We start from the raw sequence: 14,792 nt of genomic DNA, 5'->3' as shown, positions 1-14,792 counted from the left end.
TCCTTTTGAACATTAAGATACAAATGTCAGTATCTGGGAATCTGTAAAGCGTCAGAATAACACAATGTTTTCTCAAATCCACCTTTGATGTGCTTGTCAGATGGTACACTGGGAGAGCTGCATTTCAGAATCTGTGAAATACTGCGAATTCAGGTACTATGGCTAACACAGCTGAGGTGCTAAACTCTCACCAGGCTGAAGGAGACTGCTGCATGGGCAGGAGCTGCACTGAAGGATCCTTCAAAAAGAGTGGGGTTGCCAAATCAACATTGTGTGGTCTCTGAAAGATTTATGGTTCGTTTTTGAGGGCCTGTCCTTCCATTTTTTCTTTACATTCTCTACATTTGCCTCAGGCTTTGAATGACAGAAGAACCAAGGAATAATATTAAGCTCTTGGTATTTTGTCACTAAATAAGGGAGACAGAAGGTACGATCCACTCGTGCAGCCCCAGTAAATGTGCATTGAGAGAACTGACATTGAGCTGCCCAGTTTTTGGAAGTTAATGATTTCCAAAAGATCATTTTGTGTTAAGAGCTTTTATGATGCCATTGTTAAAGAACCCTCCAGAACTAGCAGGTTTGTGTAGGAAGACTTTTCTGAAATATAATGTTATTTTTTTTCCTATAGTGGAAAAACCTTTCTTGTTTTTTCTTCAATAGAAGTTACTTATCCTGGAGTTAGAAATTAAATCCTGGGATATGAGTCATTGGTTAGTTTGATTTGTTAGTTCTCCAGGAAGTATTGATAGGAGACTGCTTAAACATGTGTCAGTTCTATATCCTCAGAAAATACCCTTCTTGCTACATAATAGAGCTTTGTGAGAAGAAGGAGTAGAAATGGAGAAATTATATTTTTCTGAAGCATTAGAGAGTGCCCACAACTGAAGATAGCATTTTTGAGGGGGATAAGATGAATTAGTGACATTTAGGGTGCCATAAACCTGGGCTCTGACCGTCTTAGAATAGTCACACTTAAGAGTAAAAGGTCACAATTACAGAAAGTTATTTGAATACACACTCTATCAGAAAAACTTTTAAAATATATATAGCTTTTTACAGTAAATATTAAATTATACTCATGTTGATACTCCTCAAATTAATTATTGGCTTAATACTTTTCCTGCTTCTAATTTAATTTCTGGTTTGCACCTAGTATTTCCAAAAGATGTGGTAGAGTTTTCCTCAGAACAGATGTATGTATCATGAGCATATTTCCAGATGCAGAGAACTGTTAACTAGTTGACTATACTCTGGTGATTCATAGTTCTTCCTATGGAAAATATTTTTTTATTGCTGTAGTTTTGGCACTAATCTAATTAGCAGAAACTTCCAACTCAAACTGAGACCTTTCTCCTGCAGCAGGAGATGGCCTTGTTTCTCTTTGTATTGAGTTTGTTATTTTGCAGTTGCTTGCATTGACACCAAGTGTTAAAGATCCCTTGCTTTTCAGCCTGGTGTGCCAGAGGACTGGAAAGCACCTGCTGCTAGTCACAGGTCATGGTTTTCAGTGAAAGTGTGTCCCACAATGTTATCTTATGATAAGGAGGTAGTTAAAACAAGCAATATTAATGTACTGTATCCAAACATACTGCTCAATATTTGTTTGCATTTCTTTTCATGGAATTTATATTCTTATATGAAAACCTTAATGTCACTGCCATGGGGGCTTCTCCATATTGCCATTGAAGATTATGGGAGATCCTTACTTTATGATCTATTTTCTTTAAGTATTACTCTATGGAATAAAAAAAAAAGAAAATAATGTTTCTTGTCTTTTGACGGGAAAGTTCTTGAGCAAACAGAATGCATTGCAGTGAAGTTTAATATGAAAATTAATGAAATAAGCTTAAATATACTACTGATTACACCTTGAAAAGTATTTGAATCTTTAAGGCATTTTATGCCTAATAAGAAAACCTGAAGTCTTTACTGATTCTATTTTATAATGCCCCTCTGCTCTTACATACTTCAGTAAGTGCAACACATGCTTCAGTAATGGGAGTAAAAACCTAACAAACAGAGCCAGGACTCAAATCAAAGGCTGGTAGTTTTAGCTCTGGCCTGATTGCCACAACCTTACCATGAAAAAGAATGACAAATTTCTTCTAGAAACTCAATACAAAATGTGAAAAATCCAGGCATGAAATGGAGAAAAACAAGGGCCAAATTTAAACTCAGATTATCTGCCTGTAAACAAGTGATATTTATCAGCAGCAGATAATCTGGATTTATAACTATAACCAGGATCAACAGGCTCTTCCCTAAAACCTTCTAAAGTACATATCTGGCTCAACATTAAGTACTGAACCTTGTGTATTCCCTAATACTTGGCAAGCACACAGACAGGTCACTCCATTTCAATTATGTTGTTATAATTAAGATGAGACTGAAATTATACTGATTTTTTTGATTCCTTCACTTTTTGGAGTCAAATAATTAGGCTAGCATAATGCTTTGTTGCAAGTCTGGACTATGTGTGTGAGTAGTATTCAACTAGTAAATTAATTCCAAATTTTCTCTTTCTGTTTGGTTTTGTTCATATTCAAAATGGTTAAAATGTAAGAATTTTCCAATGTTAAACAAGATTTAAAATTCCTTTCTCCTATTCTCTATTCCCGCCCCCCCCCCCGCCCATGCTCAATTTTATCTGGATTGGGTCATGTAGTTCTCTCCTGTGCTGTTTTTATTCTCCTCAGGCACACCCTTCTGTGTTGCTCTTGGTTCAGAATCTTCTTTTACCTCTATTGATCATGTGAACATGGACATTACACTACAATTTCAAAGAGCTTTCTGGCTTATAATACTGCTGTGCTAAGAGAAAAATACAGAAGTGACTATCAGTAGATGCACTCATCATAAGGCTGAAGAGCAACCAAGTCAATTTCTGCTTAAAAGAAGTTTAAAACTAAACAGATTTAAAAATATCTCTTCCCCAAGTCATAACAGATAGTGATACTTTGCTGAGCACAATGTGGATGAAAATGATCCATGTAGGATTCACCTCAGCAAAATCTTCACTGTGAGGTTATTCTAAGAACAGATGAACTGCTTCACTGAGAACTTGACACTTCTGACCTTTTTGTATTTTCTTGCCTCCCCCCCATCACCACGTGTGCTTTGTTACAGACTCAAATGAAAATGCGAGAAGGAGATTTTGAATATAAATGTTCAGAATTGCCTCTCAAAACCCATAAACAAAGACACTTTTTGGCACTCTCCATACTATCAAAGCCCCATAACACCAACATTTCAGGCAAAGAATGCTTTCTGGAGCAGTTAGGAAAGCTCAGTGAGAACAATGAATCGTACAGGTTTAGTTTTCTTTGGGGATTTCACATGGACACAGAAGGCAGCTCCATTGCACAGATCTGAATCTCCTCTGTCACAGACACAGGTGCTCCTTCTCCCAGTGCACACACCTCTGCCCTAGGCTGGTGAGCGCACTCAGGTTGAAGGTGGACCTGAGAGAGGCATCTTGTGTGTTACACAGCCAGTCCTTTCTTCCAGACTGCATCATGAGGCATTCACCAAAATTTATGGAGCAGCTGTGCAAGCCAGCTTCTCCTGCTCTTAGTTTCCAGAAGTAAGAGCTGTGACAAGGCCGTGGAGCCTGCTGATCTGGAGCAAGTCTGGGGAGTCTCCTGATGACTTGCAGGAAGCCAATGCAAGATAGCCACTTGCTATCTTAGGTATCTCAATTTGAAAAGCAACCAAATCTGCTGCTTTGCAGGAATGTTTCTGTTGAAAGATGAATTCCTGTCCACCACTTTCTAAGAAAAGTATGGATGTTGTCCTCTGTAGCTAAGCAATGAAGGTAATTAGTAAGTCTGTAAAGTTAAACCTGAACCAATTCTGCTCATTCCCATCTCAACATGAAAGTCAAATACTTTCTGTTTCTGAACTGACAGCTTTACATGATGGAAGAAATGTTAATGTCTAAAGGCTTATAAATCCCCCTAAAGAAGATGAACTCTGGAATTGTTTTTTGTTTAAGAAATTAGAAGAAAGCAGATTGAAGGGGCTCCATCCAAACCAAAATTACAGGTTTTGAAATATTTGTAAAAAATAACCATCCCACTGCCTGGAGACCGCCTGGCAGTCTCAAACCCACGTTTGTGAGGGTGGGGGTGAAATATTGCTGCCTCCTCCTGTGAGGCCTGGCTATTAAAAGAGGCTTGGAACCACTAATGGAGACAACTTGGAAACATGGTGGGATATATGGATTTGGATGATGAAATGAAAAACCTTCCACAGTTATTTCTGATCCTTATTGTATAGTAGTTCACTTAGAATCTAGATTTTAATAAAGGAAGGTGAGATTTTCCTGCTCTTAATAAAATTGGAGACATTTCCTCATAAAAATAAAAAACAACAAAGCAAACAGAACAGTTTTATCATCATACAGTGAAGTATTTTTTAATTTTAATTTTCTGTAGGGCTGGCCTTTGCTGTTCTGTCTTCAGTCCATCCAGTTTTTGGTTTATATGGATCTTTTTTCCCTGTCATTATTTATTCCATATTTGGAATGGGACGTCACGTTGCAACAGGTAAGTGTCTGTCTTCTAAAGTAGTTTTCAGAACTGGATACTGAAATTTATTCTTGTGTAAAGGTCAATGGAAGGAAAATTATCTATGATTAAACAGAAATAAGATGGTTTTGTGCTTCTCTTTACAACTATTTTTTGTCAGTTTAAGTACTTTAAAGAGCCTCGTTAAGAATATACTGGAGTTACTCCTGCCATTATAATTTTATATTGCACTGACACTTCCTTTGTAAATGTACTTTACTAAGAGCTTTTGTATTTTAACTTTGCTTTAGAAATCTGCTTCAGGCTAAGAGTTTAACACAGGGCTCTGCCAACAAGATGTATGTAAATGGAAATGAAAAACGTTCGACTGCCTCTTAAACCACAAAAAACACACATTACTTCTCACCTGTCTAAAACACAAATCCTGCATTTCTCAGGAAAAGAAAAACAAAAGTGACCTTCTGAGCCCATTACCTGCTATTGTATTAAAGCTAGAGACTCTCCCAGTAAGGACTCTTATCCTCTTGCAGAGCAGCTGGTCAGGCAGTGAAAGATGCTGCCCGGCCACTCTGCTGGTAGTTATGAGTTACTTGTTTACCCTCAGCAGAGCCTCACCAGCTCAAGAATTGAATGGCTTTGGGCTCCTAATAGGTTGATGAATGCTCTGTTTCTGAGCCCAAAGGACAAAAGATGGTTCTGGGTAGTCACACTCAAAATGAACTCTGCAGAGTCTGATTGCACAAGCGTATGCATGTTTTACTAAGAAGTTAGCAACACATTCTGAGCTCCCTTTTTGATCAAAAATATTCCATTACATTATAAAAAAATACAATTCTGAACAGCTATAAGTTGTCTTAGAGAAGAAAAGAAAGTTGAAAGTTTGCTTTCCCTAGATGTACAGAGAATATTTGAGCCTTTTGATGTCCAAAAAGGATCTGTAGATGTGTTAGTATCATAATGTTGTAATGACTGTATTCAACTCATGTTAAAGCATTCCAAGAAAAGGTGGAAATTTAGAATCTGGAAAATAAATTTTTCTCTTGAATACAGATAGATTAAAAATATAGCCTATATTAAAAAGCTGTTTCAAAACAAAAAAAAAATTTATAAGTGTATTGTCAGAAGTTTGTTGTTGTATGATTATTAGGAAGACAAGAATCCATCATATGTAGGAAAGATAAGGAAGCATCTGGGTGCCATAAATTCTAGTAATGAAAACAGTTGATAAAATAGGTAAGTATGCTGTTAAGCCTGATGTTTTATCCTTGGGAGGGAATAGTGTTCAGAGAATGCCTTGCTGAGTTCATGTCTGCAGATTTCTGCATGGTCCTTGGTGTGGAAACTCTTTCCATTCACAATTCTATTTCAAAATTTAATTTCAATGAAAAAAAAAAAAAAAGGCAACAAAAGACTTCTCTTGCATATATGGAATTTTTTAAATTAATAAATTTGAGTGACATATATTGTTGATCTTTTCAGAGAGAAGGTCTCATGCACTTGTTCCCCCAGCCCCAGTTAAGGCATTGTGGTGTGTACCTGAGTGTACAGGAGCCATGCTGCCTGCCTCAGCTGCTCCATAGTTCCTTATGGACTTTGGAGACAACCTCTTCACTTACCAGAATTTTCTGTAAGATCTGAGATGCTCTCCATATGTACACAGGCTGTAAAAGTGTTCTTTGTTAGTGAAGGCAGTCATGTTAGTATGAAATAGAAAATCCATCAATGGCCCTGTTCAGTTAACTGTTATTCACTTGAAATGCCTCTTCTTTGAAAAGGCTGATCTACCTTAAAAGATTTCTCACCTGAGCAACAAATACATACAGCTTGTGACTTTTGCTAACATAATTGATTTTGAACCATTCTCTGAGACAGTTTTATCTGCCATAAACAGCACATACACATCTTTGATTTAAGATAGAATTTCATTTAAGGTGTTTACAAATTGAATTTTATGCAAACAACTTACAACAATAGAATGGCCAATTTTGAAAGGAATCTTAAAGGTCTTCTAGTTCCAACCCCTCTGCCATGGTCAGGGACATCTTCCACTAGGTCAAGTTGCTCAGAGCCCCATCCAACCTGGCCTTGAACACTTCCAGGGATGGGGCAAAAAAAGCTATGTGTAATCAGACCCTGTTGGAGAGGAGTTAATGTGACTGCTGTAAAGGAAAATCCTACCTCACTACCATCTAGACTACTGCATGAATGTCAACAAGTGCATGGAGAAAGGATATACTTTGAATATAAGATATCAGAATGGTCAAACAGCTACTGATAAGGCTCCACACCAAAGGTTACTAAAGAAACTAAGTTGTCCTTGTGATAGAAGAAAAGTCCTTTTATTAATTATTAGCAGGTTGAAAGATATGGAGCAAAAGGCTGGACCTCGTGGTCACTTTTCAGGGTGGTGGAATCCCTGGTGGGTTCCTGAGGAATTCACGCTGTGAGCTTTACTCTGTGAAGGCCAAGGTGAGGGCAGGACTGTGTACAGCAGATCCTGCAGGAGTAGAAAAAAATGTGAGTTCAGAGAGAAATTGTTTTAGAAGACTTTTAAAGTATAGATTAAAGAAAACAGTACAGCAGATGCTGAACTTCTGAAACCTGCTCTCAGACAACATTGAAAAAGGAGAAAATACAGGCAGGTTCAGACAACCTTTGATAAATTCATGAATTCTAGTCCACAAACAAAATTAAAAAAAGCCAGCTAAGGAAGTACTTCACTAACCCAACAGCTATGGATGCTGGCAATAAGAGCAATGGCCCACAGAAAATGGCCAGGCTTGTGTGCATTCCCCAGGTAACACCTCTGACTATCACAGCTGGAGGCAGAGTACTGGGCAAGATGGGCCATTGGTCTGACATAGCAAGATATTCCTGTGCTCTAATATCTCTGCATGTTTGTGTCTTTTAATGTTGAATTGTCACCCTCATTTATCTTTGTGTCATGAAATATGCTTTATCTCTTTCAGCAAATAAATGTTTTTCTCATAATTTGCCTCCATTTATTAGAGTGCTAGGTACTATTTAATGGGCTAGGTACTATATATATAGTGTGAATTAATTGCCCTAGACATTTGAATAGTGAACACTTGGGATTCTCAGAGAAATAGCTGCTTGATCACATCCAGGGCGAGTTAAAAGCATTTCTGATAACTTGAAATAACTTGAAATCATTTTAAATTGTTGTATTTGAATGTCTTTTGTAAACCTGTCTTAATAAATGTTCTTAAAAAAGGATTTTCATTTAATTTGCCTGTATAAATGGTATTTTATGGGAAGAAATGTGTGTTACATAGAAAAAAAAAATCTTAAAATTGTTCTTATCATGACAGGAATGTAAAAAATGGCACTTTTACTTATAATGGCCATTTTGAAAAAGAGACCATGAGTGATGAGTACAGACAGATATACAATTATTCGTGACTAATGTGTGGCTTTTTTTACAGGAACTTTTGCTTTAACTTCCTTAATATCTGCCAATGCAGTTGAGCGTCTTGTTCCTTCAGTCAGAACTAATTTCACAGCAAACAATAATTCAGGAATTTTGGGTTTGTCAGAATTTGAAATGCAGAGGATTGGAGTTGCAGCAGCAGTTTCATTTCTAGGTGGAATCATTCAGGTTGGTGGTGATCCCATTTTCTGTATGCTAATGATGTACTGCCTTTGTTACAGCTATGACATTTATAATAGTTTTTATACTTCTCTGAGGAAAACTAATGAAAACATCTACTTCAATGGGCACAAATGATGAAATTAATGCACTTTAAGAATTTGCTAATCCTTTGTTGAGATGTAGTAATTATCTGTATACATTCTCTCAGTGTTTTACAATATGAAGCAAAATCACCTTCAGTCAGCTTTACCATAATACTCACTTGGAGTTGGTGTCTCTTTTCCTTCTTCAGAAACAAACATGAATCAGCTCCTGGTAAGCACTGACATATTCCTGTGGCTTTCTGTTGCCCTTGGCTTGAAAAGCAATACTATACAATATCCAATAATTAAAAACAGTAGGGAAAGTTTTAAATTCTCTTTAGAGTTCACACACCCATCATTAAAGTGAAATAGTAAAACAGATGTCTTCAAATGATTCTCTAAAGTTTATTTAAATGATCAGAGGTCTTTTAAATTTCTTCTTTTTTTCCTATTCTGGCTAAAGGAGCCAAGTTTCTTCATCCATTGCCAGTTGCTAAGGTTTTCAATGAAGGCTTCCCTCTTTCCTTGTAAACATTAAAAGAGAAGTAATGTTCCAGCATGTGACATTGCAACTCCTCCTAGGTAGCTGGGCTCCTGAAACAAACCCTGACCCCTCCACCTGGTGCTTTGGATCCCTCTCCCATGCAGAGGATGAGCAAAGGGGCCCAGAATGGGATCTTCAGTAGCCTACGTGCTTGGCAGGAACTGGGGCGTGTACTCATGTTAGTCAGTAGGAAATATCAAGAAGCATTGTTATTTCTGGTGTGTTCTTATAATTCTTTTATTGTTTTGTGACAAGAATTCTTTTATTGGATCATGACTTAGGAGCATGAGGGACAGCCTACAGACAGCACAGACAGCAGAGCTGATGCAGATTGTGCCTGGCTGTGCCTGCACGTGCTGTCCCAATGTGCAGCCCAGCACTGCATCTAACGCATGTGTGCAACAGCAGAGCATGAATGGAGCTCTTCATGCAGGAGTCCTGTGCCCACAGCTTTGAAAGCTCCTGCATCATCCCCAGAGAGGCCAAAGTGCCTTGTGTGGGAAGCTGGTGCCTGCATTCATTTGATGTAACTTCAAAATCCAAAGCAGAAATTGTTTTGCTTGGTGGCTGCAGTATCGCGTTAGGCGTGTGAGTCCTCTAGACCTCTTACACTCCTTCATCCTGAAAAGTTCTGCTTTTTCATATGCCTTCCACTGCATCAGCTGATTTATCTCAGCCTATGTCCTCTTTAATCCTGACTGGAATGAGAAGAACTGGTAAATCCTTTCTGCATCTTCAGATGCAGGGAACTGTGCCATGTGCATGGGCTCCTCTCCCAGGTCAATAATGTCACTTGCATTAGAATTATATAACACAACTGGTGCTTGTCATGCTGCCACCCATCCTTTGTGTGAGTTTAATGGTTGGAGGCCAGAGTAACACTTATAAACACTTTATTTCCTAAAGAAGTGCCTTGAAGATACTAATACTGCAATATACAGGTGAAAGTCCTGATCAAGGCTGAGATTAAACTTTGGCATCTTCCCAGGTGCTGTTAAGTGTGGAAATCTATGTCTCTAATCAAGATTCCAGTCTCCCAACTAACAGTTGCTACAAACCCCAGATAAGGTGACAGGGCATGTGTTGCTTTTAATGGGTAGCTGAATCAGTCACCTTCTTCTATTTATCAGATTAGATTAGAAATTACCTAGTAGCCTGAAATTAATGTGTGTTCTGGGACAAGATGAATAGTACAATGCATTTTGGGGCAACAGCTCTTCATTGAAGACATCCTGCAATACAAAAAGAAGTTGGATTTTCTGTGTAGTTGATATCTGGGATGGTGCTGCTTTGGGAAGGGAGCAGACCTGGGTTATGTTATCTACTATAAAACTTTATTTTTCTGAGAAACAGTCAAAATGCAGTTCTCTAATCAGCCACTAATTGCATAAAAACAACAGATGCTTTGACTTATGCCTACCTTGGGCATCTTCCAGACAAAGGATGAAAAGTCCTTGCCAAAACAGCTGTTTCCTTCTTGAAAAGAGTAGGTAAAGAGCTGTACACCCTTGGCCTAAAAAGCAATTTGATGCTATTTTTCCAGTAGCATGGCTAAGTAATCCAATCAGCAAATAATGTTAAAATAAGAGAGAAAACATAAAAAATAGTGAGTAATGGAGGGAAGGTGGGGGAAGGGGGAGCAGTTTTTGAGATGAACTGCTGTTGGCTAGCTTGTGTTTATTGCAGACCACAACTGTGCATTTGTGTGTGAGGCAAACTCTGAGCAGGCTCTGTGAATTTCAGCACCATCTAGACATAAATTAGCACTATTTTCTTATCATAAGACAAGGATAGGTAGAGATTTTCACAATTCAAATTAGGGCTTAGCTGCTTAAGTTTTTCTCAAAGTAATAAATTTCAGAGTCCTGAACTACTTCTGAAATCTAATGTTTAAGGAAGTGCTCATAAAAGAGAAAGAATACTTAATTATATTAAGAGGCATTCTAATGAAGTTAAAATAGTATTAAAATAGAAAATAAGTAAACATAAAATAAAAACTTCAATTACCAAACCCATTCAATATAATGCATGCGTTATTTCATTTTAAAAAGCAGAATGGAAGGCATATGAATTTTTTAATGTTTGTGTAGCTGCTACTCTATAAAAATAAACAGGGCATAGAAAACAAATCAAACTAATTGAAATCTTCATTGATATCAAATACCTTGGAGGCATTGATGGGGAGAGAAAATGATGGAACATAGCAGACATATACGGGGTAATGTTGTAATTAAAATTGGATGCTGCCTTTATAACATTAAAAAAATCCTCAAAAGTGCTTTTGGGTAAGATTTCTTTTCCCTATTAATATATGTGCAAGAATGCTTGCATAAATATATGTGTCTCTAAAATAATCTCAGCATACTAAAATGAAATTCAAGATTAAGATTTGCTGAATAAATAGAGGAAAGCTCCTTGCAGATCAAACTGAGGAAAAAATATCCTAGGAAAAAAACCCCTGAATTCTCTTAAGACCACAGTGTTATAGACTTCAGTTGGGCTATTCTTCTCTAGAGGAGAAACAGCTGCTTATTGCATTCCAGTCTTGGAACATTTTTATTGGCAAGTTTTTAATCTACAGTATTTTAAAAACTAACATGTAATTAGTTGCTGATATACAGCGTTGGATATAAAAATATTTCTGGTTTTCAGGAGAACAAATTTACACAGTCTCTTATCAATTTGGTTAATAAAAAACGAGCACATTTGAATAAGAAGGGCATTTTTGTAAGGCAATATTCTTGTCCAAATCTCTATTACCCTGTGAGAAAAATGATGCTGCAATATTCTGTCACCGATAGCTCTGCATGAGGTAAATACATGAGTCTATTATACAGTGATAATCAGGGAAAAATTCATTTTCCTTTTACAATGGAAATACCTTATTGCAGGCTCTTATTCTGCATTTTGAAAATTACAAGTTTTCAAAAGGGAGTTCTGATTCTCACAGTTATGGTAGAACATACTACCATATGTGTTAGTACAGAAAGACCATGGAAAAGACTTTTTGAGGTCCTGGAATGAGGAAAGTTCACTGTGCACACCATCAGAAGCTATCAGACACTCTCAGGACACCCAGAATGAACATAGGAGCTGCAGCTCAAAGAACCAAAAGCTAGTGGTCTATCAGTCAGATGTCCATTGAAACAGGCCATGGAGATTTTAAATTGGTAACTCAGCTGAGTTGAACTGTGTCTGAATGTTGTCTCCAGAGGGTCCATAGAAGTCTTCACTTTTGCAAACTTAGATTTTAAGATTATCAATAAAACATACTAAATGAGAGGCTCGCAGCCTGTGCTCCAAGAGATGCACCCAGCCCATGCAGCAAAAGATCAGGAAGGGCCCCACCATTTGTCTGCTGTGACACTGGAAAACCCCTTCCAGAACAGAGGAGTTCTGAGGGGTTTAAAATTCACTCTCCAATGCTGAATCTGTGCAGCAGGCAACACCATGTCAGTCTTCCAATTTCTGGGAAGTTGGAAGACAGAAATTTCGACATTAGTGATTTCCAAAGAGCTGTTAAGTGATAAAAATTTTTACTGGCCATGGAGTTAAATTGACTACATGTTGAATGGAATTTTAATAATAATAATAACAGACTGAGCATGTTGTCATGGGAAGAAAGTATTGAAAGTGGAGAAGAACCAAAGGTTCTGGATAATGAACATAGAGGGCTTTGCTTTTTGCGATTGCTCATTTTTCTTCTCCTGGCTAAATTACCATTCTCTTCTACTTGTCAGAGTAAAATTATGGAGCAGTAAAGATGGCTGCAAAAAAGGTTCCCTTTGCATTGTCTTTCTTCCATTTTGAAATTTACTTATTTTTTCCTTTTATTTTTTGGGAATCACACCTTTCCCTACTTCTGTCTAATCACTTCATTGCATACCTTTTTTCTGTGATCTTTTCTCCTTTACTGTGCATTAACTCAAGGCTGCTTTCCCTCACTTTATCTTATATTGCTTTTTCTTTTCTCTGAAAGGTCTTTATTTTATTTACATGAATTTATTCAAGAATTTATACCTGGTGAAAGCAAAATTAATCTCAAGACAGTTACTTCTTAAGGGACCTTTTTACAAAGTATTATGTACTGGAAGTGCCACACAAATAATCAATAGCCAAGTGCCTTTCAAACCACTTTTATATTGAGCATATTCTTTCCCTGAAATCTGCTTTTATCCTCTAGGAACTAAGTTCTTAAAAATTAAAAATTCTGGATGCAATTCTAAAATAAGTGAAACTTTGTTTTCTTTTACAGGTTAAGAAAATCTCAGCATTATTATAAATAATAAAAGGAAAAAATATTTGCTTTTTTTTTTGTTGTTGTTGTTGTTCCAGCACTTTAGTGGCACTTTTCTCCGTAGTTTGTCTGCATTAGGAACAAAAATAAATCATAAAATATACCAGAAAATAAAGTGGAAGACCTGCAAATATGAGCATCAGAACCAATAGCCAAAATAAAGCAGATTTTTAGACATTTCTTTAAGAATATTGAACTTTCTACACTTTGGTCAGTGTTGCTGGGTGAAAGATTTTATGACATAATGCAATGTAATGTAATTGAGTGCTGTCAGCTTAGCTAAGTTTCAAATGGTGTTTATTCAAAATGCAGTGGCAGCCAAGCTTAAATGGCTCTTGCCCAGCATGGAGGGTTAATTGTAGAGTCAATCTGGGCCTGTGTAAATGCTAATAATAATTTTATCTGTCAGGAAAATTCACATGCAGATAGATTTGGGAGGCTTGTTTCAAAACTTTTTCCTCCTCATGATCCAAGCAGTTTCTGTCCATTACTCATGTTGCAGGGACAACATGAGGTACCCATATCAGTTTATGCTAAAAATTACACCCTCCACCCAGAACGTTTCTTGTTCTGGTTGCTGCATTTTTAGATCCTCTCCATGGAAGTTGTATGGGTGCACATCATATTTATTTCTCTGTCATGCAAATAAAGAGTAGGATGTTCACGCTCATGAAGTATTGCCTTTGTCTCTGGAAGTCCTGAGCTGCCTTCTGCAGGAAGGAGAGGGCACCAAGTGTCGCTTGTTCAGTTGAGTGGCTACAGAAATTGTCTAACTGAAACCATACCCATGGTTTGCATGTATTTTACATAGCCCATGATTCCATGCAATCAATAAAAACTGTGTTTGAAATGTGTTCTTTTAGTTAGTACCTGTGAAGCATCCTCTTAAAATGCTGAAGATTAAACAAAAAAAAAGTAAAATACCAAAATGTAGACCTGAGAGTGATGCTGAAATTTCTAACCTCAGCAATCCTTTTGCTGTAACTCACAATAATAACTTTCTCTGAAATGCTAATAGTAACTAATACTTCTCTGTGATATTATGTAATACACAGAATTGTCTCTGTGGTTTTGATTCCATGGCTAAATAAACATCCAATTTCCTGGAAATGAAGCTATTACACAGTTAGAAATTTCACATTCTGACAATAGAAACCAATTTTAGAAAACAAACAAAAATTCCCAAGGGAAGGGAGAATTGAATTCTTATTGAACTTTGCTACTGTGAAAAATGTTTTAAATATAGTAGTAGACACACTGTTAGAACAAAGAGCTAAACAAAATATCTGAAATTAGTAATTATCAGTTTTAGGCCTGACTAACTAAATTACTACTCACTGAGGGTACACAGTAATTATCATTATTGGAGTCCAATCTTGAATGACAATCAATGTTCCAATTGCTCATAGTAAAGAGCAATTTACATGCTATTAGTGGGAAGTAGAAGAAAAATCTCAGATTTAATCTCTCAAATGGAAGAGGATATTGCTCACTAGAGGTTTTGTGGTTAATTAAAAGCCACTTATTTTGATGGTTTTGTTTCTTTTGTGGTACTGTGCTCAAAGTTCTCTGCATACAGGTGAGCTTTATGGTGAGAACATGAATGGTATTCAGGCATAAAGAAAGATAACATCTGAAAATAGTTTTAGCTTCAGAAAAAAAAAAAATACCCTAAAAAAACCAACCCCCAAAAAAGCAAGGGAGACTGTGATATATTCCAAAATGA

General features: G+C 36.9%; 1 protein-coding gene across 3 annotated transcripts in view; it reads left to right on the top strand.

Annotated features, from left to right (window-relative positions):
• The window catches only part of SLC26A7 (solute carrier family 26 member 7), a 75,613-nt gene that overhangs the window by 14,759 nt on the left and 46,062 nt on the right, over positions 1-14,792 (top strand). For 2 of the 3 annotated variants that reach the window (XM_064706526.1, XM_064706527.1), the window contains 2 exons: positions 4,437-4,547; positions 7,976-8,148. In XM_064706526.1, the coding sequence (XP_064562596.1) occupies positions 4,437-4,547; positions 7,976-8,148 (284 nt within the window). The remainder of the gene's footprint in view (positions 1-4,436; positions 4,548-7,975; positions 8,149-14,792) is intronic. The other variant, XM_064706529.1, reaches the window with a different exon arrangement.

This window comes from Zonotrichia leucophrys, chromosome 2 (assembly GCF_028769735.1).
Source record: "Zonotrichia leucophrys gambelii isolate GWCS_2022_RI chromosome 2, RI_Zleu_2.0, whole genome shotgun sequence".
Taxonomy (NCBI): Eukaryota; Metazoa; Chordata; class Aves; order Passeriformes; family Passerellidae; genus Zonotrichia; species Zonotrichia leucophrys.
The sequence above is the reverse complement of the archived record's forward strand: the minus strand, read 5'-3'. Positions and strand labels throughout refer to the sequence as shown.